Below are 23727 nucleotides of genomic sequence, written 5' to 3' on the forward strand. Positions count from 1 at the left end.
ATTTATCTGGTTAGGTTTCCTTGGGTTGGTGATGTCATTTCCTGTTCTTTTTCTCAGTGGATGGTAGATTGGCTCCAAATCAATGTGTTTGTTGATGGAGATCCGGTTGGAATGCCATGCTTCTAGGAATTCTCGTGCATGTCTCTGTTTGGCTTGTCCTAGGATGGATGTGTTGTCCCAATCAAAGTGGTGTCCTTCCTTATCTGTATGTAAGGATACGAGTGATAGTGGGTCATGTCGTTTTGTGGCTAGTTGATGTTCATGTATCCTGGTGGCTAGCTTTCTGTCAGTTTGTCCAATGTAGTGTTTGTCACAGTTCTTGCAAGGTATTTTGTAGATGACGTTCGTTTTATTTGTTGTCTGTATAGGGTCTTTTCAGTTCATTAGCTGCTGTTTTAGTGTGTTGGTGGGTTTGTGGGCAACCCGGATGCCAAGAGGTGCGAGTAGTCTGGCAGTCATTTCGGAAATGCCTTTGATGTAGGGGAGAGTGGTTATGGTTTCTGAGCCCGTTTTGTCTGTTTGTTTGGGTTTATTGCTGAGGAATCGGCAGACTGTGTTCATAGGGTACCCATGCACAAACCCACCAACACACTAAAACAGCAGCTAATGAACTTAAAAGACCCTATACAGACAACAAACAAAATGAACGTCATCTACAAAATACCTTGCAAGAACTGTGACAAACACTACATTGGACAAACTGGCAGAAAGCTAGCCACCAGGATACATGAACATCAACTAGCCACAAAACAACATGACCCACTATCACTCGTATCCTTACATACAGATGAGGAAGGACACCACTTTGATTGGGACAACACATCCATCCTAGGACAAGCCAAACAGAGACACGCACGAGAATTCCTAGAAGCATGGCATTCCAACAGGAACTCCATCAACAAACACATTGATTTGGAGCCAATCTACCATCTCCTGAGAAAAAGAACAGGAAATGACATCACCAACGCAGGAAATGACATTACCAACCCAAGGAAACCTAACCAGATAAATAGAAAGCGGGACATAACACCAGCGCTTCGTCGGAGGCTCACTGATGATGTTACCTAGAATGGTGACGAAACGTCTGAAAACAAACCTTCCAGCTCAGCGAGCAAACTCACATCCAGTACCTCAACCTGAGCTACGAATCTTCTCAAAACTATCTTCTTGCCTAGTTTGGTGCAGCTTCAGCAACTGTCAAAAACCTCAAGACTGCCACGCTTCAGTGGCACCTAACCACCACCTTCAATGTTCATTCATTCCGTAACGGATGCACATTGGCAGCAGTGTGTCCCATCTCTACAAGCTGTAATGCAACAATTCACTGAGGCTCCTGAGACAGCACCTTCCAGATCCATGATTTCTACTACCTAGAAGTGCAAGAATAACTGATGCATGGGAACATCACTTCTTGCAAGTTCTCCTCTAAAACATGCACTATCTTGACTTGGAACTATATCACCACTTCTTCAGTATGGGGTCAAAATCCTGGAATTCCCTTCCTCATAGCTCTGTCAGTGGACCTACAGCACATGGCCTGCAGTGGCTCAAGAAGGCAATTCTACACTATATTCTGAAGGGCAGTTAGGGGTGAGCAATACCAGCTTGGCCAATGACACCTGCTTCTGATTAGTGAATAATAAAAAAAATTGAATGTAGTATGCACAATGCATAAACTTTTACACTGCAGTTTTTACAAGATACCTACATCAGCTGGTGCTGTGCACTTGCAGTATTTTCTTTAAATGATTTGGTAAAATTCAAATGTTTACCCTTTGTTTTGGTTATAATTTCCTCTGAAATCTTAGAGATTTTCCACCATCTCAATTAAACTGATTGTTTTGAGTCTGTAAGAAGAAAACTGCTCACGTTAACCTTGCATAAAGTCACAGTCATACAGCATAGAAACAGACCCTTCTTTCCAATCAGCCCATGCCGAACATAATGCCAAACTAAACCAGTCCAACCTGCCTGCTCCTGGCCCACATCCCTCCAAACCTTTCCTGTTCATGTACTTACCCAAGTGTCTTTTAAATGTTGTAACTGTGCCCAGATCCACCACTTCTCAGGAAGTTCATTCCACGCGCGAAGCACCCTCTGAGTAAAAAAAAAAATGCCCCTCATGTCTTTTTTAAAGCCCTCTCCTCCCACCTTAAAAATATGCCCACTAGTCTTGAAACGCCCCACCCAAAGGAAAATACACCTATCATTAACCCTTTCAGATTTCCTTGTTTTCTTTTCTGCAAAGGGATAACTTCATTCTACTTCACTGCCTCTCATTTGTCTCTGGTGAGATCAAGAGTTGTTGGTCGGGGCATTCTCAGGTAATAATTATTGAGAGAAAAATTGATGAGTGTGAAAAGAGAAAACTAAGTCCTTAATGGCAGGCTTGAACTAGATCATGGTTGACATTTAACCAAAGTTGTCCACATTGCTTCTTGATAAATATCGTGATTCTGACATAGAAATAACTGCTGTATGATTTTGAAACAAATTCAAACTGTAATATTTTTAATCTACCTGTGGTTCAATTATAGCTTTGTGAGCATTCTGCTCCCAGCCGAGGCCAAAGTCATAGGCACTCGTTTCCGTTGGTGGCAGCCTACCCATGATGGCCATGAACAAAGTGACTGGGCTATTGACAATGTATTGATATCTGGCACAGCTGGTGAGAGAACTTTCATGCTAGATACATTCAGCAGTACTCCTGTCCCACCACATGACCGAAGTCCTGCTGACAGCGGACCTGTTGGCAGGATCATCTTTGACCTATTTGAAGAAAGACCCACAGGTAAATAATCTAGTCATTAATAGCCATCAAGATGCAGAAAATTTCAGACTGCTGTTAGAGTCCACTGCTTCATTAAAATCTCCACATGTGACTGTATGAAGGTCAGAATGTCCTACAGAGGAACAAAAGTCTGTTTGTAGTCCAAAATCAACGCGCTCATGTTCAACAGGGGCCAAAAATACTTTGAAGCTGGCTACAAAGACGACTTAGTTACAGACTTAATTTATCTGTCTTTGGTGATTGTCTAATGTCAGTCGTGTTTTGTATTGAAATTGCAATAGGACTGTAACCTGGCAATTATCATTATTACACTTTACGGACTCCCTCTAACTCCATAATACATACCTGGTAAGGGAGTAATTCATGTAGAAAAAAGTAGAAAATAGCCTCTGTCTAAAAAATGCATCAACCCAATTTTCAGTGTTCATTTTACAGTTTCAAATCTCAAGCTAACTACAGTTCTATGACCTTGAAACAACATCTTTATTATAGCCCTGAAACCCAGATATAGCTTTCTAATTTCAATTCAGTCATGCACCCCTGTTTGGTTTGGTGTTCTCGTTCACTCAGGGTGAGTTGCTGTTGCACTTTCACCTGCGTTTTTTTGGATGGAGATGTTAGAGAATCCTACTTTTCTCCATCACATGACTGATCAGAAATCTTTCTCTCTCGTACCACCTGCCGTTACTGTGTAGAGGGAGGATTTGCAGATTAACTTGCAGTTTGGCCACATTATGATTGCACCTTACTTTGTCATCAAGCTTCTAGCTCAGAGACAAAAATGCTGCTCTCTACACCAGAGGACCTCCCAAGCGACCCAGAAATAAGCTCCTCATTAGAGTCTTGAGTCCCAGATACAAATCTCTTGTCACAAACAAGATGCAAGCTTCCAGTTAAAGATGTATCCCCCAGTTTCAGAAGCTTCTTAGTACATAAGTTTTTAATTACAGGTTTGAGACCCAATATCATTAGTATCTGAACAACAGCCAAATATTTAGTGACTTCAGATAAATTTTATCTTGACTATCACACTATAAAGTCACTGCAGGTCTAACCAAACCAAAGCATTGGATAATATAATAATTCTGTCATTAGTAGATAAGAGATTAAGATTGGAAGAACCCATAGATGCATTTGTTTATAAATTTATCACTTGATATTTGAGATGAGCCGGCAACCTGATTCACTATTGGTAGGTATCAGAATGGATTTCTGTGTAAAATATTTGGCACGAGCAACAGGTGATACTTCACTAATATGTGCATTTATCTTGAAAACTGATGGAAACTGTGAACATGCCTGCAGATTACAAACTAAACAAGTACTGGATGTTCCACGATGAGTGCTCTGTGGAAAGATTCTGTGACTCCCCTGATGGAGTGATGCTCTGTGGCAGTCATGATGGCCGGGAAGTTGATGCAACAACACATGACCTTACACCCGGTGAGCACTGGATTGTGCAGTTCAAGGTAAAGCCTTCTGTTCCAGCTTACAAAGCCAGAAGTTAATACAATGTCTGAATATATTGTATGTCTGGAGCAAAATATGTATGTGCTAAATTTTAAAACTTTTGAAAGGGTAGAAGAGCAAAGATTTAATGGGTTCAGAAACCCAAGTAAGTTGGAAGGAACAGATATAAATACTCAGTTGATCTAATTCAGGATGACACATCAGTGCTGTGCATGTTGGGATATTTGAGATTCTCCTTCAGACTACAGGGTGTTCTGGAATAAAACAAAATTGGTTCAAATCTAGTGGGTGAGTCAAAGCCTGATAATGAGACAGGTTAGCATTTCAGATGGATTTTAGATAGCATCATGACTGTTATTAAAGATAATGGGAACTGCAGATGCTGGAGAATCCAAGATAACACAATGTGGAGCTGGATGAACACAGCAGGCCAAGCAGCATCTCAGGAACACAAATTTTCTGATCAAGGGTCTAGGCCCGAAACGTCAGCTTTTGTGCTTCTAAGACGCTGCTTGGCCTGCTGTGTTCATCCAGCTCCACACTTTGTTATTTATGACTGTTATTAACTTGTGTTCCTCATGCAGAAATTGACAAACCTGTAAAGAACTGTTAGCATCTTCTTCATATTTCAAATTTCCAGTATTTAGGTCTTCACTCCCTTTACAAAGGTAGCTGAAGTTGTTTCAAAATGAACATAGAATTCTTAACAGGTTGTCCATCAAGACAGACAGAAATTAACATTGACATTTAGATTACAATATTGCATTGGACCAGTTATGATTTTTCTGTTTTACAACTGGAAACCGTGCAGACAGCACAATGCCGAAAGGATCAATATTTTTGATGTAGTTATGAGTCTCATTTTTATTTGCTAACAATTAGTGTTCTTTCGTACTGCAGTAATGCTCTTTGTGGTTTTGAGCTGTTTATTTTCTCCAGAAAAATTTCACATGAACAAAACGGTTGATGCAATTTCAAAAGAGCAACAGCAGTCGATGAAAAATAGCAGTTGTGGGCTCAGAGAAATTTGATGAAAGCATCAAAGCAACCATCATGACAACAAAGTGTGAAGCTGGATGAACACAGCAGGCCAAGTAGCATCTCAAGAGCACAAAACCTGACGTTTCGGGCCTAGACCCTTCTTCAGAGAGGGGGATGGGGAGAGGGTTCTGGAATAAATAGGGAGAGAGGGGGAGGCGGACCGAAGATGGAGAGAAAAGAAGATAGGTGGAGAGGAGAGTATAGGTGGGGAGGTAGGGAGGGGATAGGTCAGTCCAGGGAAGACGGACAGGTCAAGGAGGCGGATGAGGTTATTGGTAGGAAATGGAGGTGCGGCTTGAGATGGGAGGAAGGGATGGGTGAGAGAAAGAACAGGTTAGGGAGGCAGAGACAGACTGGGCTGGTTTTGGGATGCAGTGGGGGGAGGGGACGAACTGGGCTGGTTTTGGGATGCAGTGGCGGGGGGGAAGATTTTGAAGCTGGTGAAGTCCACATTGATACTATTGGGCTGCAGGGTTCCCAAGCGGAATATGAGTTGCTGTTCCTGCAACCTTCGAGTGGCATCCTTGTGGCACTGCAGGAGGCCCATGATGGACATGCCATCTGAAGAATGGGAGGTGGAGTTGAAATGGTTCGCGACTGGGAGGTGCAGTTGTTTATTGCGAACCGAGCGGAGGTGTTCTGCAAAGCGGTCCCTAAGCCTTGAAAGTATTTTTCCACAACAAGTTAGTTAATGTCTACCAAAGGTCTGGATCTTGCCCAAAACCGATTCTTCTCTTCAGAAATGAATTGAAATGTCATTTTTATTTATGGTAAATACAGTATTTGGCAGAAAAAGTCATATATTATTGCTTATTGGATTCAATTGATTATATTCTTTCAGATTTCAGTGGGCTGCAGAACTACAGAAAAGGTTGTTCAGAATCAAGTTCATGTTCAGTATTCCACTGACTTTGGAGTTAACTGGCATTACCTGGTGCCACAATGTCTGCTAGCTGACCCTCAGTGCTCTGGTGATACCACACAACCATCTGTGTTCTTTCCTGCCAAGGAGTGGAAAAGGGTCATTTATGCACTGCCAGAAAATCTGCTGGGCCAGTGAGTAAAGTGCTTTTGTCATGAAGTGATGCTGCTCAATTGCTTCTTTTTGACTGGATAGCAAATTGACTGAAAATTTGGAGTTTTCAAATATACGTTTTGGCCGTGTTGACTGCAATTTCCAGTTCTTCCAAAATGTGTCCCTTTCTCTTTATTAAATATTCAAATTCAGACTAGACGGTGTAATGTTTGTGTAACGTTTAAGCTTTAGCAGTTCAGGATCCACATCAACCCAACATCTCAGCACACACCACGGCCTCCCCCAAATGCTAATCAACAATCCCACACTAAACCTGAAACCTGAAAACTGGAGAGAAGGAAATTTCTATGCTTAGCTGAGATATTAGTCTGGACCTGACGGTCATGAGAGTCCAGGTGTCACAACACCAGTGGAAATTATTTTCTTTATCCCTTCGTGGGTTGTGAACTGTTGTTGTTCATCCATAGTTCCCCTTGATTGATAATTACTGCAGTTTTGGCATCGCATTCAGGCCAAGCCAAGTAAGAACAGCAAATATCAGATTTCCTTCCCCAGGTTTTTAGAACAATTAATGATCACTTTATAAACATTGTTACCGAGACTACCTTTCAATTCCAGATCCTTATTAACATAGTTTAAATTCCACCAGCTGCTGCAGTGGGATTTTAACCCACATCCCTGGATCATTTGTCTTGTGAAATTACCACTATGCCATCATCCCTCCCTATGTGGTGCCATGAACATTGCCCAATACGTCAATTACAAACTGGTGAAATGACAAAAGGAAGCATAGCTCCCAATCTTCCTTCCCAGTTCAATAGCAGAAATAAAGCTGCCGCCACCTGCTCCTCTTGTCCTCTACCTAGTGCAGTGCAATTAATCTAACCCTCCTCTTTGTTCATATTCCCCATCCCTTCCCCCCTCTTTTCTGCCTTTGTGTTCAGTTATCTTCCAGTTGACAAACTAACCTTTCACTTTGCTTGTATTGAATGCTGCACTTGGCTTTGTCTCTCCAGTGTGTAGCACCTCAAGAGACTAAATTCAAAATCTTTCATGTACCTGCACATCCTGTCAACATCTTCCTATCTTAAGTTCCCATGTGCACATCTGTAATTTAGTAATTAGATCCTCTACTGTTATGAGTAGACCCTGGTGAGGTTTCCACTTTGTTATGGTTCCAGATGAGGAGGAATGAACTGGCTCCCCTTCCTTATTTGCCCAACCCTCTCAGTTGGTCACAACATGGTTTATTTAAAAACAATTCCTTCCCTTATGATTCCCTTTCGCCTGGATGAAGTTTTTTTTTTAAAAGGAGCTGTTTGAACAAGGCTTTCTTGAATTAACAAGCAAGGGTAGGTATCTGATTAGTGAATGCAAAAAGAGATACTAACACATGGAAACATAGAACATAGGAACCGGAGTAGGTCTTTTTGCGCTTCAAGCCAATTCCGCTATTCAATATGATGACGGCTCTGAACTCAGTACTCCGTTCCTGCTTTCTGCATATATCCTTTGATTACATTCGTGGTAAGAAGTATATAAATTTCCTTCTTGAATTCCATAGGCTCACCACCCTCTACGTGAAGAAATTTCTCTTCGTCTCAGTCCTAAATGGCCTACCTTGTATCCTGAGACTTTGTCTGGTTCTGGATTCCCTGCTCATCGGAAACATCCTTTGCATGTTTTCCCTGACTGGTTTTGTTAGAACTTTATAGATTTCTATGAATCCCCTCTCATTCTTCTAAACTCCGGTGAATACAGTCCTAACTGATACCCCTTTCCCAAACTATTGCTTCCAGATAATAACCAACTTTCCTGTTTTTGCTACCAAAATAGATAAGCTCACATTTATCCACATCATACTTCATCTGCCATATATTTGTCCACCCACTCAACTTGTCCAAAACACACTGAAATAGCACACATGCGCACAGATTAGAAATAAGAGGTAAATTTAAAAGATCAAAGTAAAACACGGGTTATATTGATCAGTCCTTGCATTATTCACAAAGAGCAGATTTTTGAAAGTTATGTGTGTTGTCATGGAGGTTACTGGTTCCATTGACTTTAGAAGTTGAATAATCAGTTTTATCATCTTTCATTTTGCCAATTGGGTAAAATTCTGTTGTTCTGATTTCTTTGGCCATAATTGAATTCCAGCATTCAGTGTCAGAGAGAGTCATTTTGTTGTCCTGTTTCTTTTTGGATGGATACCTTTTAGCTATCAGAAAAAAAGGCTCTTAACCTGCAACACAGAGGTAACCAGAGCATAGCTCTTGACTGTGACTTTCACAGCACACACAAGAATGTTTAGTCCCACCAGCACATTCTGGTAGGGTTGAAACTATCTCTTCAGCTCCTATCCTTGGGTATTTTTCAAAGGGAAAGACACAAAAGGAATTTGCAGTTTGCATCATAATCCACAAGGTTTGCTGTTGAACAGAGGGTCATCACCTCTTGTTATTTTTGTAGTCACAAGAGATTACAGTCCAGTCTGTTTGACTTGGCTCTCTGCCCCCTGCCCCCACTCACCTTCATGAGGCTTGTTGTTTGAAGTTTCCTTCGCAGCTCGAGGTATTAATTCCGTGGGTCTCTCTCTCTCCATCCAGCCAATTAATCGAAATCTGCAGCCAGTTTTAGCTATCTCAGCCCTGTGTTAAATAAGTACTTTGAGGTTCTGACTCGTGGTTATGACACCACCATCCTATTGAAAGTACTGCAATGTTACCACTGGCAGAATTGAGTGACTACAACATGGCACCTTTACAAAGATGATTTCCATTATAAATTTTGCATAAACATTTGTAATATAAATATAAACACGAATGCTGAATTTATATCTTTGAAATGAAGACTGAATTATATCTGCATGTGCAAGTTCATATGAATCAGCTTAACCTAAAGATTACAGTTGGTATAAATTCCCTTGAGAAGAGAAATGGCAATCAACTTTCATACCTACCATGTAACTTTGATTCCGCTTTTCACTCAAACCCCAGCATGTGACTGGAGGAGGCTAAACAGCATTGTTTGAAATCAATATTTACAAATGTAAGTGAAAGTAATAGTCATAGAGATATACAGCACAGAAACATGCCCTTCAGCTCAGCTTGTCCATGCTGACCAGGTTTGCTAAACTGAACCAGTTCCACCGTCTGCACCTGGCCCACATCCCTCTAAACCTCTCTAATCCATGTACCTGTCCAAACATCATCCAAATGCTGTAATTATATCTGCCATTACCACCACCTCTAGCAGCCCACTCCAATACGCACGATCCTCTGAATGAAAACGTTGCTCCTCAGCTCCCTTACAAATATTTCTCCCCCCACCTTAAATCTATGCTCGCTAGTTTTGAACTCCACTGAAACATCAAAGTTTAATACAAGCAACCTTTGATTCTTAAATATCACAGAGGACTTTTAATATTTGTGATATTCATGGATGCTTATTAATAGTATTCTATTCCAAAATGAATAAGGTCACTGTTAGATGTATGAAAATAATGTTAAGTAGCTTTTTCAAGTCAGTGGTCAGTACTCAGCACTTAATTTATAGTAGTTGCTGAACACCACTGGCCTGACGCAGTGCTGGAAATTGTCCACTGTACATCCAGCGCCTTTCATCATTCTTCAGCCAAGTGAATGAATTAATCATTTTTTTCCGGCAATAAACCTGACTCCATGTTGCTCTGAGCAATGGATCAGGGCCACCGATAGTAACCAATAACAAACTGGCCTGAAAAAAAGCAACAAAGGAGAGCCTGCTGTACATTTTAATTTCTCTATCTGCTGGAGCACTTTTACAACTGAGCAAGGATGCAGAAGGAAAAACATGACAATTTTGATTGAATAATCAAAATATTTTTGTCAATATCTTTGATCAGTTTTCTTAACTTGCTTCATTTTCACAAGATTATCATTCTGGAATATGGAGACTCTTGGGCAAATTCCAAGTGAATTTAAATTAACACATTGTATTCTATTTCAGTCCTGTGAGATTCCGATTCTGTCAGAAGTATTCCGATATCCAGTGGGCGATTGACAATTTCTATGTGGGGCCTGCTTGCCCAGACAATTGTGGAGGACATGGGGACTGCCTGAATAAACAGTGCTACTGTGACCCTGGCTTCACCGGGTCAAATTGTTACTTGAGTCACCCGCTAAAGGTATTATTGGATTATGCAAGATTTCCTAAGATATCAAGACAAGCAGAATATTTATCTGAAAATTCACAGACAATGTATTTTTGAGTCGAGAGTAACAGACCAAAATGGATATCATGATTGTTTATACAGCTCAACACAAACGATTTTCATCTTTTTATTAGTAATTAATGTGATTCATTACAGGTGTTCTTCATTATTCAGATACATAACAAATTAAGCGTATAAAACTCTAGCTGTTAAAAGAATGTGAGACACCATGGCTTTTTCAGTGAATGTTGCTCAGTTTTGCACTTGCCCAAAAATGGATCAAATGCCCACTTCTAGATAATAATCATTGATATCAGTGAAAGATTTAGTCATTATCTGCTAACAATACTTTGGGATAACTTCCTTAATAAATGATTTATTATTGATAAAGGCACTGGTTACTATAATTTTAAGCCATACAGACCAGAAGATTAAACTTCCTATTTCTGCTGAGTTAGCTGATCCTAGTCACAGCAGCATTTGAAATGATGAGCATCAGTAACCCCAGTGGAACCCTTCCAGTCGTGGTCACTGATCAGTAACCTTAGTTGGAAGGTACAGGACATTGGGAAGAACAAAATACTGCTTGCAGTCACAAAGTGTTGTCAGAGGCTGACTGTCAAAGCTCAATCAGGAAGAATGTTATGATATTGGAATACTGCCAATCCACATAACATCTTGTGATTGTTTAACGTGCTGGTAGTTTGTAGATATTGTGTATTAATTACTGCTAAACAATCCTAATCATACAATTATTGGGAGATGCCAAGTAGAGGCAAGACACTTCTAAAGGCATGGGAGGGGGTGGAGGTTACCAGTAAATGCTGTCACACAGTTCCTGGAGATCACGTATGGAGCAGAAAGACGGGTACTTGAAAATAATTCACCTCTCTTAGTGCAAGAACTACATAAACCATGGAATCAGAGAAAGGGAAAAACAAAACCAGCTTAAATGTTTTTATTCACTTTGTTTTTATAATATCCCAAGCTGGAGGTAGGAAAGTTTCATTGCCTTTGATCCATGTAGTAATAGGTTGTTCAATGTGTTACAGACTTCATTAAAGGAGCGTTTTGAGAGTGATGCCGCAAAATCAGACCTATGGATTTCTCTGGAAGGCGGGAAAGCATGCACTGACTGTGGTGTCCTTGTGGAAGATTTGCCCTTGTATTTCAATGGAGCGGGCATGAGGCAGGCATTAACTACAGACCTTGATCTTCGGGGTACAAAGTAAGTTTTATGCAGCTAGGTCTATATCAAGTTTCCTTTCATAAACGTGATACAAAATTCTTTGGTTAAAGCAATTAGAATTGGCTTTCAAATATAGGTGCACACAAAACTGCCACTAATTTGATGCTAACCAATGCCTAACTGGCAAAATTGCTTCAGGACATCACAAAACAGAAATAAAAAAAACACTGCAGTACCAGATGGTTCTTGTCCAATGTTAGTGATTAAAGGTGGGCTTGTTCGCTATCTATATTCATTTCCTTATCCGGGATTACTTAATGCTGATAGGAAAATCATTCACTATCTTGTGGTTGGTGTAAATATCACCTGAACTAAGTAAAGTATTTGTGCAGATTAGATGAGGAAAGTCCACAATCGAGCTTGCTCGTTTGTCTTATGCTCTCCATTCAGTTGATTGTTCACACATGAGCACAATAAGGGAAACTTATCCTCTGGCGTCTGAAACAGGAAATGTTAAATTTCCTAGCCAATTGTGAACTTTGTTCACTTGATGAACACAAAATAAGTATAAACCATTTAATAACTGGAAAAAGAAAAACAATTAAGAGAGGAAGGAGTTCAACTGCAACCTAAGCTTCAAAGATACCCCACATTTTCTGAATGAACACAGGAATTAATGGAAAAAGTAGATCGAGCAGCATAGAACAGAATCCCTGCAGTATGAAAGAAGGCCATTCAGCCCATCAAGTCCATACCAACCCTCCAAAAGCATCCGACCCAGACCTACCACCTTCACCATCCCTGTATTTCCCACTGTGGACACTATGAGCAATTTAGCATAGCCAATCCACCTAAGCTGAACCTCTTCGGATTGTGGGAAGAAAATCAAACCTGAATCCCTGGCACTGTAAGGTAGCAGTGCTAGCCACTGTGCTGCCCATTTGTGGACAGAAAGCAGAGTTAACATTTCAGGTCCAGTGACCCTTCTTCAGAACTACTGCTCTGCACTGAATTGATTGTCCCCGATTTTGACTGTGGGTTGAGACAGAATGTGGGAAATTAAAATAGGTGCAAGAGGACTCGTAGGGAAGGTGCAATTTTGCCGTAAAGAGTGATCTCAAAGGTTTTGATGGGTTGTTGACAGTTGAACTTGGATCTTCCATTTGCCCCATGTGTGACACGGAGGCAGGATTAGTGAGACTGAGATAATGGGAACTGCAGATGCTGGAGAATCCGAGATAACAAAGTATGGAGGTGGGTGAACACGGCAGGCCCAGCAGCATCTCAGGAGCACAAAAGCTGACATTTCGGGCCTAGACCCATCATCAGAAAAGGGGGATGGGGAGAGAGTTCTGACATAAATAGGGAGAGAGGGGGAGGCGGATCGAAGATGGATAGAGGAGAAGATAGGTGGAGAGGAGACAGACAAGTTAAAGGGGCGGGGATAGAGCCTGTAGAGGTGAGTATAGGTGGGGAGGTAGAGAGGGGATAGGTCAGTTGGGGAAGACGGACAGGTCAAGGGGGCGGGATGAGGTTAGTAGGTAGGAAATGGAGGTGCGGCTTGAGGTGGGAGGAGGGGATAGGTGAGAGGAAGAACAGGTTAGGGAGGCAGAGACAGGCTGGGCTAGTTTTGGGATGCAGTGAGGGGAGGGGAGATTTTGAAGCTTGTGAAATTCATATTGATGCCATTGGGCTGCAGGTTTCCAAGCGGAATATGAGTTGCTGTTCCTGCAACCTTCGGGTGGGATCATTGTGGCACTGCAGAAGGCCCAGGATGGACATGTTGTCTAAGGAATGGGAGGGGGAGTTGAAATGGCTCGTGACTGGGGGGTGCAGTTGTTTATTGCGAACCAAGCGTAGGTGTTCCGCAAAGCGGTCCCCAAGCCTCCGCTTGGTTTCCCCAATGTAGAGGAAGCCACAACAGGTGCAGCGGATGCAGTATACAACATTGGCAGATGTGCAGGTGAACATCTGCTTGATATGGAAACTCATTTTTGGGCCTGGGATGGGGGTGAGGGAGGAGGTGTGGGGGCAAGTGTAGCACTTCCCGCGGTTGCAGGGGAAAGTGTCATGTGTGGTGGGGTTGGGGGGGTGGGGGGGATGTGTGGAGCAGACAAAGGAGTCATGGAGAGAGTGGTCTCTCCGAAGGCAGACAGGGGTGGGGATGGAAAAATGTCTTTGGTGGTGGGATCAGATTGTAGACGGCGGAAGTGTCGGAGGATGATGCACTGGATCCGGAGGTTGGTGGGGTGGTATGTGAGAACGAGGGGGATTCTCTTTTGGCAGTTATTGCAGGGACGGGGTGTGAGGGATGAGGTGCGGGAAATGCGGGAGACATGGTCGAGGGCGTTCTTGACCACTGAAGGGGGGAAGTTGCAGTCCTTGAAGAACAAGGACATCTGGGATGTATGGTAGTGGAATGCCTCATCCTGGGAGCAGATGTGGCGGAGGCGAAGGAATTGGGAATAGGGGATGGAATTTTTGCGGGAAGGTGGGTGGGTGGAGGTGTATTCCAGGTAGCTGTGGGAGTCGGTGGGCTTGAAATGGATATCGGTTTGTAGGTGGTTGCCTGAAATGGAGACTGAGAGGTCCAGGAAGGTGAGGGATGTGTTGGAGATGGCCCAGGTGAATTTGAGGTTGGGGTGAAAGATGTTGGTGAAGTGGATGAACTGTTCGAGCTCCTCTTGGGAGCATGAGGTGGCGCTGATACAATGATCAATGAAATGGAGGAAGAGGTGGGGTTTGGGGCCAGTGTAGATGCGGAAGAGGGACTGTTCCACATAACCTACGAAGAGGCAGACATAGCTTAGTCCCACGCAAGTACCCATGGCCACCCACTTTGTCTGTAGGAAGTGGAAGGAATCGAAAGAGAAGTTGTTGAGGGTGAGGATGAGTTTGGCTAGGCGGATGAGGGTGTCGGTGGAGGGGAACTGATTGGGTCTGCAGGACAGGAAGAAGCGGAGGGCCTTTAGGCCATCCACATGAGGAATGCAGGTGCATAGGGACTGGACGTCCATGGTGAAAATGAAGTGTTGGGGACCGGGGAATTGGAAGTTCTGGAGGAGGTGGAGGATGTGGGTGGTGTCACGGACAAAGGTAGGGAGTTCCTGGACCAAGGAGGAAAAAATGGAGTCCAGATAGGTGGAGATGAGTTCGGTGGGGCAGGAACAGGCTGAGACAATGGGTCGACCAGGGCAGGCGGGTTTGTGGATTTTGGGAAGGAGATAGAAGCGGGCGGTGTGGGGTTGGGGAACAATGAGGTTGGAGGCTGTGGGTGGGAGGTCCCCTGAGGTGATGAGGTTGTGGATCGTTTGGAAGAAATTGGTTTGGTGCTCGGGGTTGTGGTCGTGATCCGGGGGGGGCGGTAGGAGGTGGTTTCGGAGAGTTGGCGTCTGGCCTCAGCAATGTAAAGGTCAGTACGCCATAGCACAGCTGCACCACCCTTGTCTGTGGGTTTGATGGTGAGGTTGGGATTGGAGTGGAGGGCTGTGCTCCATGGGGGAGAAGAATTCCTAAAGCTGTGGTCTCCTTTCTGCCCTGCAGCAGAAACAAATAATCTCCTGAATAGAGAAAATAGTTGAAAATCAGACTATGCGATAGGATTATTTCTTATGGAAGAGTTGGTTGATTGAATGATTTATTGTCACGTGTGCCAAAGTACAGTGAAAAGCTTTGTTTATGAGCAGTACAGGCAGGTAGTAGTAAACAAGGATGTACAGATCAAAAAGACTTAGGCAGAGGCATAAAAGTTACATGACATGGGGCGTGTGCTAGGCAACATCAATGTTAGCAAGATCAGCATCATTTGAGCCTAGACAGTCCAGACCTCAGTCAAGTAACAACAGCCAGGAAGAAGCAGTTCCTGAATCTGCTCATGAATGTGTTCAGGCTTCTGTACCTTCTGCCTGATGGAAGAGGTTGTAGGAGATCATTAGCAGGTGCAATCGGTCTTTGATGATGTTGGCCATCTTTCCACAGAGCGTGCCGTGTAAATAGAGTCCACGATGGAAGGTTGGTTTCCATGATGGTCTGGGCTGTGCACACCACCTTCTGTAGTTTCTTATGGTCCGGGACAGAGCAGTTGCCATAACAAGCTGTTACACACCTGGACAGGATGCTTTCAATGGTGCATCGGTAGAAGTCGGTGAGGGACCTTATGGACATGCCAAATTTCCTGAGCCGCCTGAGGAAGAAGAGGCGTTGTTGTGTCTTCTTGACTGTTGCATCTATGTGGGAGGTCCAGGACAGGTTGTCAATTATTGTCACTCTGAGAAACTTGATGCTGTCCCCCCTCTCAGCCTCAGTTCATGTTCTCCTCCTTCCTTTCTGGAGTCAGTGATCAGTTCTTTAGTTTTGCTGACATTGAGAGAGAGGTTGTTTTCATTGTAGCACATCACCAAGCCCTCTATCTCACCTCTGTATTTTGATTCCTCGTTGTTAGATATCTGTCCCACTAAAGTGGTGTCATCAGCAAACTTGTAGATGGCACTCATTTGGAATTTAGCTACACAGGAAATACAGTAGTGGCTGAGGACGCATCCTTGGGGGTCTCCAATGTTGAGTGTTATTGTGGAAGAGGCGCAATTACCTAACTTCACTGATTGCAGTCTGTGGATCAGAAAGTTGCGGAGCCCGTTGTAGCAAGCGGAGACTTGATGAAGGTTACGGAGTTTTGAGATTAGTCTGCAGGGGCGAATGGTGTTGAAGGCAGACCTGTAGTCAATGAGTAGGAGTCTGGCGTAGGTATATTTGTTGTTCAGATGTTCCAGGGATGAGTGCAGGACTAGGGATATGGCATCTGCTGTGGATCTGTTATGTTGACAGGCAAATTGTATGCAATTGAGGTAGCCTGACAGACTGGAGTTCATGTGGGTTGTGACCAGCCTGTTGAAGCACTTCATGATTACTAAGGTCAGAGTCACTGGGTGGTAGTGATTAAGGGACACTGCATGTGCTTTCTTAGGTATGGGGATAATGGTGGTTGAAGCAGGTGGGGACTTTGGCTTGTAGGACTGAGAAGTTAAAGATGTCGGTGAGTATCTCAGCCAGTTGGTCCACACAGGATCTGTGTGCTCAGTTGGGGACGTTGTCTGGGCCCATCGCTTTCCTTGAGTTGACTCCCAGGAAGACTGATCTAATGTCTGCAGCAGGGAGGAGGTGTGTCCGGGGCTGTTGGGGCAAGTGTCACTGTGCTGCTAGTATTCTGCTCAAACTGAGCATAGAAAACATTGAACGCATGAAGGAGGGATGTGTCTTTGTCTGCTATCTTGTTCTACTTCTTTTTCTATCCCGTAATGTTGTTTCGGCCTTGTCAAAGGCAGTGGGAGTCTGCTTGGTGGCTTTGGGCTTCTAAATTGGTCCGGTACTGACTTTTGGCATCCCTGAGGGCTTTGCAGAGTTGCTTTTTGGGCGGCAGAGGTCTTCTGGGAAGGTTTGTGGACTAGGAAATCCCAGAACCTACACTGGCCATTTCTCTTCATCATCCCCTCTTCCTTTTGCGTGTGATCACCAGTATAACTAAGCCAGCACCAGCACCTCCAGCCAGCACTCTGATGGTGTGTTTTGCACCCCTTCCCTGGGCACCCTCAATGACTCAGTTAGCTGACACAAATGTTTCACGAAGATGACCCTGAACCCATGTGCTGTAATAAGGACAAGAGTAGAAGTTACAAGCAAAATATGATTCTAGACTATTTAAAAAACAGCCTTCCTGCCCTGCTATACTTACATCATTTCTAAGATTTGCAGTTCCTGAAAAACAAAATCACAAATGGGCACAGAGTTTCTATTTGATAGTAAGCTATTCTAGATGCAATGTTCTGATTGTGAGAAAGTAATACCTACAAATTAGGGCAGCATGGTAGCTCAGTGATTGGCACTGCTGCCTCACAGCGCCAAGACCTGGGTTTAAATTCAACCTTGGGTGACTGTGTGGAGTATGCACTTTCTCCTCATGCCTGTGTGGGTTTCTGCTGGGTGCACTGATTTCCTGCCACAGTCCAAAAATGTGCAAGTTAGGCGTATTAGCCATGATAATTTACCTTGTAGTGCAAGCTAGGTGGGTTAGCCACGGTAAATGCAGAATTGTGGGGATAGGGTGGAGGTTTGGATCTGGATGGGATGTTGTTTGGAGGATCAGTTCAGATCCAGTGAGCCAAGAAGTCTTTTTTTCCTGCGGAAACTCTTTAGTAGGAGAGGAGATTTTCAAAGTTATTCAACAGGTGCACATATCATAAATCATAACCTCCCTAATGTGCACCTGTTGAATAGCTTTGAAAATCTCCTCTCCTACTAAAGAGTTTCTGCCTAGTACCGATAGGCACTTCTCTACTATTTCAAGGTATGTTAGTTTCTCCTTTAGAATTTCAGGTATGCAACATTAAATTTTATCTCTTATATCCAGATTTGTGCAATATTGGGCCAGAATAGGCAGCGAAAATAACATGACCACTTGTCATCAGCCAACTTGCAGAAAAGAAGGGGTTTTGTTGGACTACTCCATTGATGGAGGTGAGGTTTATTCTCTAACTGTATAACTCTCTCTAATTCATTGCTTCTTAACCATGTCAAAATGATATATTGTATCAGACTAATTTGAGAAGAATGAGCAGAGATAAAGCTTTCAGAAGGATTGGCGTTTGTGACAGAGAGATTGATTACCAAGTGCGGAACTTAGTAAGTTCCTGTAGCTGATATCAGATATTGTGGTTTGGGAGACATTTCCTTCCCATACTATCTTTCCACTCTACACTGTCATGACTGACCTGTACTTTGTGCTTTACTTCTATTATACTCCATCGTATTCAATATGAATTTGCCAGTGTGTCATTTTATGTCAGGCAAAATATCACAGGAAATATTTAATTCTAGGGAATCAAAAAATCCTGAAAAGGTTCAATCAGCAATGTGGCTGTCTTGTTTTTTGTTCTGAGAAAATTCCTGGTATAAAGGCTGCCTATGGAGGAGCTTTTTAAAAATTGGAGCTACCTTTTTAAAATACCCTAAATGTATTATTATAACTCATTTCTAATAATAAAAATACAAATTGATCTCAGATTTAAAAGTGTTACAGCTCACTTCAATCTTGATACTCGTCGGTGTCTTCCCTGAATTGTCAGCAATCTTAACTCTGATTCCGTTTCCCAAAATGGCCAGTTATTTCCTTCATAGGTCATTGCTGCACTTCTCAATGACTGAATATCTTCAAATTGGCACAATTTTTCTCAATCATTTGTGTGTGTTAGCAACTAGAGGCTTTTGACTTTCATAATGATTATAAAGCGAGCCAATCATAACCTTGGTGTTAGATGAGCACATTTAAATGAAAGCAGTAGAAAGATTTGCTGACAAGTTGAGACGAGGTGAGCTGGGAGAAGGCTTGCGTGGAGCATAAACCTGTTGATTCAAATAGCTTGTTCTGTACTTTAAAATTCCATGCAATGATTCCATCCGTGGTCAAAATTTAGAAGAGATGATAATTAAAAATACCGGCATAATGAACTTTGACAAAATTCTTCAATTACATTACCATTGAAATAATAAACTCTGATACTAACAAGCTTCTAATGTCGGTAGGAATCACTTGGCATCTGCTGCATGAAATGGATTACCAGAAATATATTTCTGTGCGCCAAGATTATGTCCTCCTCCCAGAGGAGGCACACACCAACACAACTCGCCTGCGATGGTGGCAGCCTTTTGTTGTTCTGAAAGGCCAGGTTGTAGCAAGCAAAGAGCGTGCTCAATGGGCACTGGATAACATCCTGATTGGAGGATCTGAGATCAACCCAAGTCAACTAATGGATTCTTTTGACGATGGTAAGATGGAAAACTTTGGATCAGTGAACGGCATGATGGCAATTAAGAATTGCTTGGTAATACAGAACTTAAACATTGCTAAGAGGAGGCAAGAAGTCAAAGTATTTCATGTAGAAAATGCATCACATTGCAAATCCAGGTGATGATCTTTAACACATATTAAAAACACTGCTTCCTGTATCCTAGACCTGATAAATGCAAGACAAAGCTGCCATCTTGTCTCCTTTTAGCAGTTAAAAAATTATAAATGGAGCTTATGACTTGGTTGATAGTCAGAACCATACAGTGAAAATGTTGAACTGTCCAGTGCCATTCACATATTTAAACAATCTGGAACAGAATAATCAGAAATTCCCTGAATTAGCTTTTGTAGCACTGACACCACAGAGCAAAGGTGCATCCAGGGGAGAGCATTACTGCCAACCAAGTTAATTACAGTCTCAACTATTATACATTTTAGGACTGGAAGTTTAAAGCATTTCACCAAGAAATTTCCTAAAGGTGTGTTGAATTGTTTGGTAAACATTTCTAGTATTTTGTAATTATTTTATCAACTTAGTCACATTGTTTTGCAGGCTTTGGTATTTGTTTTCTTCCAGTTCAAATCCCCTCATTACAAAGGGGTTCTCCATCCAATACATGAATGCTCAACATTTTCCTGTGATAGTTCCTCAGGGAAATACAAAGACAGGTAGAAATCCACCTTTATCTTTACCTGAGGTCACCTGGTCTATGGAGACAGCCAGACACATGCATCCACAGTTCCCACCAGGACCTGTTGGTCATGCCAGAAAAGATGCTGTGATGGTAATTTTGGACAAGTCAGATCTTAGAGTGAAACCTGACTTGATAGATCATAAGTTTTATATTTGCAGTTTCGTTATCATGCTTGTCAATCTTAATATAATTTACATGAGGCTACCAATGTCCTTTCGCAAAAGTAAATGTTTGTTACACAAAAGGGAAAAAAATCTAGATGCATAAATGACAATTTTATGACATTAACATGAATAGCAAAAGAACGATGCACCCTTGGTTTCAGCAGTATCCTTTACATTCAATCCAGTGAAGTTTTTTTTTAAAATCAGTCTTACCTTCACTTTAATATTTTTTAAAATCGAGTGACTCTCTGCACATATACTAATAATGATTCTGGCTTTCTCTGAGACAAATGAATGCAGGTGAACCCAGTGTCTCTTTCCAGTCCTTCTCCAATTGCTCTTGAACTGAGCGGCTTGCTATTTCAGAGTATGGTTAAGAGTTATCACTTGTAGGCTAGACAAGCTAAGAACAACAGATTTCCTTCCCTGAAGGGAATCAGTAAACAAGATGGCTTTTTTTTTCAGTAATCTTAATAGTTTCATGGTCACTATTAATGAAGTTAGTATTCCAATCCTTATTAGTTAATTGAGTTTAAATGAATTTAAATAGGAATTTGAAAAAAAGTCTCAAATTCAAAGGGAACTTGAATTCTTAGCCCTATATTGTTTCATATTTTACAAAGTACGAAGACAGGTTTTACATATTTGTAGTGACCGTCAAGAAGGTGGAAAACCAGCAGGCAAACTATAAAGGCACAGATCAATGCCTGTGGGCAAGTGCTGGAATGATGCAAATACTACAGAATAATGCCTGAAGCAACTGCATCATGCAAATAGGTTGTATTACAATGACCTCAGGTATGGTGGCCTTGGAAAATGTGAATGAGGCAAGATTTTTCAACTATATTTTATATTATGAATGTGTACTAAGCTTGAGGCATAGGTATGCAATTAAAGAGCTGTAAGTTTGCCTGATGACTTGACAAGGGTGAGCACACTAAATGTTGAACACGTTGTAGTACACATTGATGGAATGTGAATCCTTGCCTGACTTCTCAAAGAAAACGTTTTCTGCCTCATATCTGAAATCATGTAGATAACCATTGTATTCACTGAGTCGTGGCTCTCATTGCTACATCACTCTGACACTTGCCTGCAGACACCGATCTATGCCTTTACATTTTACCTTCTGGTTTTCCACTTTCCTAACCTCAATAATCACTGACAAATATTTAAAATGTATCTTGGTGTTTTATAAAAGCTAAAACAGTATTCTTGCCTCTACAGGCTGCCTAGCTCCAAGCGTTCAGTTTCCATTGAAGTTTTCACATTCCAATCAAAATGGCTAAAGTTGAGCAGATTACTATGATTCAAAGTAAACTAATCTGCAAATTTGCAGGCAATTAGTTCACTGCACTGCAGACTTCCTTTGTGCTGGTCAAGAAACTTTTATGTGAACCTTGATCACATAATTGGGGCAGATTTGTTCTGTAAAATTCCAAAATATAGATAGCAGTATTATTATTATCTTAAAGAATTTTATTTTTTTTCCCCAACAGAAGGTGTTAACCATGAGGAAAACTGGATTTTCTACCCTAATGCTGTTCGTACAGCAGGTTTCTGTGGTAATCCCTCTTTCCACCTTTATTGGCCTAATAAAAAGAAAGATAAGACGCACAATTTCCTAGCTTCACGGGAACTTATTGTAGCACCAGGATACATACTGCAGTTCAGGGTAAGATTCTGTTTGGATCATTAACACTTTGTCTACCTCAGTTATATTAAGGAATCACTGTAAATTAGATCCATGATAAAAATGCCACAGAAGAATTATGACCTGTTGTTCAGGAATGTAACCATTCTCTTGAATATGAAAAGACCATAAAATATTTTTGCTCCATCCTTTTCCCTTGATCACAATCCCATCTGTTCACCTTCTGCAGCATCCTTCAATCTAAACTCTTATTCTTCCTCTCTACTTTGTATCTCCTTGAAAACACACATTTTCTATAGCATTTACTTACCATTACCTTTATTTCATGTAAGCACCAGGATAGGCCTCTCAAACCTATCCTGCAATTCAATAAGATAACACCTTCACTTTTACATTAACCCCAGACTCTCTCCCAATCACCATGTCCCTTGATTTCCTATAGATGCAAAAGTCTGTTGATCCCAGTTTTGAATGTAGTCAGCTACAGAGTACCTACAACACTGTGAAGAATTCCAAAAATTCACAACATTCTCAGTGAAAAAAGTTCTCCTTACCTTAATTTAAATACCCTACCCTACCCTATGATTATAACCGCTAGCTCTGGACACTCCAACAAGGAAAAACATTCTCTCAGCATCACAACAAAGACTCTAAGAATATTATACATTTCAATGAGATTGTCTTTCATTATTTCTAGAAAATACAATTACATACTTCAGAAAAATTACAATTCGTTATCTTCGGTGATGTGCATTACTATTTGTGGAGAGAGATGTTTTGTTTGATTTCCTTACTTAATTCTAATGTTTAACTTGCATCTTATAAACTTAAACGGTCTCGTTAAACATTATACCTGTAACTGAATCCATGGTGGTTGTCCTTAGCAAGAAAATACTTTTCCAAATGATCTTTTACCATGTATTTGAAGATTATTCCTACTACTGCTACGCTTGCCAGCACGTGGATTTCCACGTCTGTCTTTGACTGTTTTAAGTAATATTAAGTTATATTAATCCCTTTCAAACTCAGTGCTCTGTTCCAAATCTGACAAGCCTGCCAAAAGCATATGTACTGGCTACATGTTGCCTGAACAATAGTTTGTTTTAAGAGCATCTAACGTTTTTTAAAAATCAATACTGTTACATTTTTTCTTGTCTAGCTGATCCTCTGCTGTGACAGCAGTTTCTCTGAAGCACCATAATTGAATCCTATCTTTTAATTGTTTATGAATAAGCATTAGTTATGGTGCAAACATAGGCAGAATTTCTTGTTTTTTTGTTTTGATTTACGGTGTTTTGGTAGCTGAAGAGAGAACTTAATTGGCAGGTGTTGTGGAGGAAAACACCAAATGAAAGGATAAGAGCAGATTAGCTTACCTACGTAGATTTGAGTTAGTAGGTTACCAGTTTCTCCAAAAAACATGCAAATCCGTGGTTAGATAGGGCCTGGCATTGAGGTGACATCTTTAGATTCCCAGTAACTAACATGTAGAGGACAAGAAAGGAAGGGAAGTCACTAATAGAAATGCAGTAGCTACCTTCAAACATGTGTGAATGGAATCACCAAGGGAAATCCTGTAGTGCTGGACAATGGGGTAGAAGTATGGCACAGTCAGCTATATCAAATCTTGCAGGAAGGTTGGGGAAGAGGGA

The 23727-nt window shown here is 41.7% G+C and overlaps 1 protein-coding gene across 1 annotated transcript in view; it reads left to right on the forward strand.

Annotated features, from left to right (window-relative positions):
* Positions 1 to 23727, forward strand: part of reln (reelin) — a 363171-nt gene that overhangs the window by 327325 nt on the left and 12119 nt on the right. The window contains exons 51-58 of the mRNA XM_048553828.2: positions 2538 to 2791; positions 4097 to 4260; positions 6144 to 6358; positions 10329 to 10506; positions 11586 to 11761; positions 18126 to 18232; positions 19298 to 19540; positions 21921 to 22096. Of these exons, the coding sequence (XP_048409785.2) occupies positions 2538 to 2791; positions 4097 to 4260; positions 6144 to 6358; positions 10329 to 10506; positions 11586 to 11761; positions 18126 to 18232; positions 19298 to 19540; positions 21921 to 22096 (1513 nt within the window). The remainder of the gene's footprint in view (positions 1 to 2537; positions 2792 to 4096; positions 4261 to 6143; positions 6359 to 10328; positions 10507 to 11585; positions 11762 to 18125; positions 18233 to 19297; positions 19541 to 21920; positions 22097 to 23727) is intronic.

This window comes from Stegostoma tigrinum, chromosome 25 (genome assembly GCF_030684315.1).
Source record: "Stegostoma tigrinum isolate sSteTig4 chromosome 25, sSteTig4.hap1, whole genome shotgun sequence".
NCBI classification, from domain to species: domain Eukaryota; kingdom Metazoa; phylum Chordata; class Chondrichthyes; order Orectolobiformes; family Stegostomatidae; genus Stegostoma; species Stegostoma tigrinum.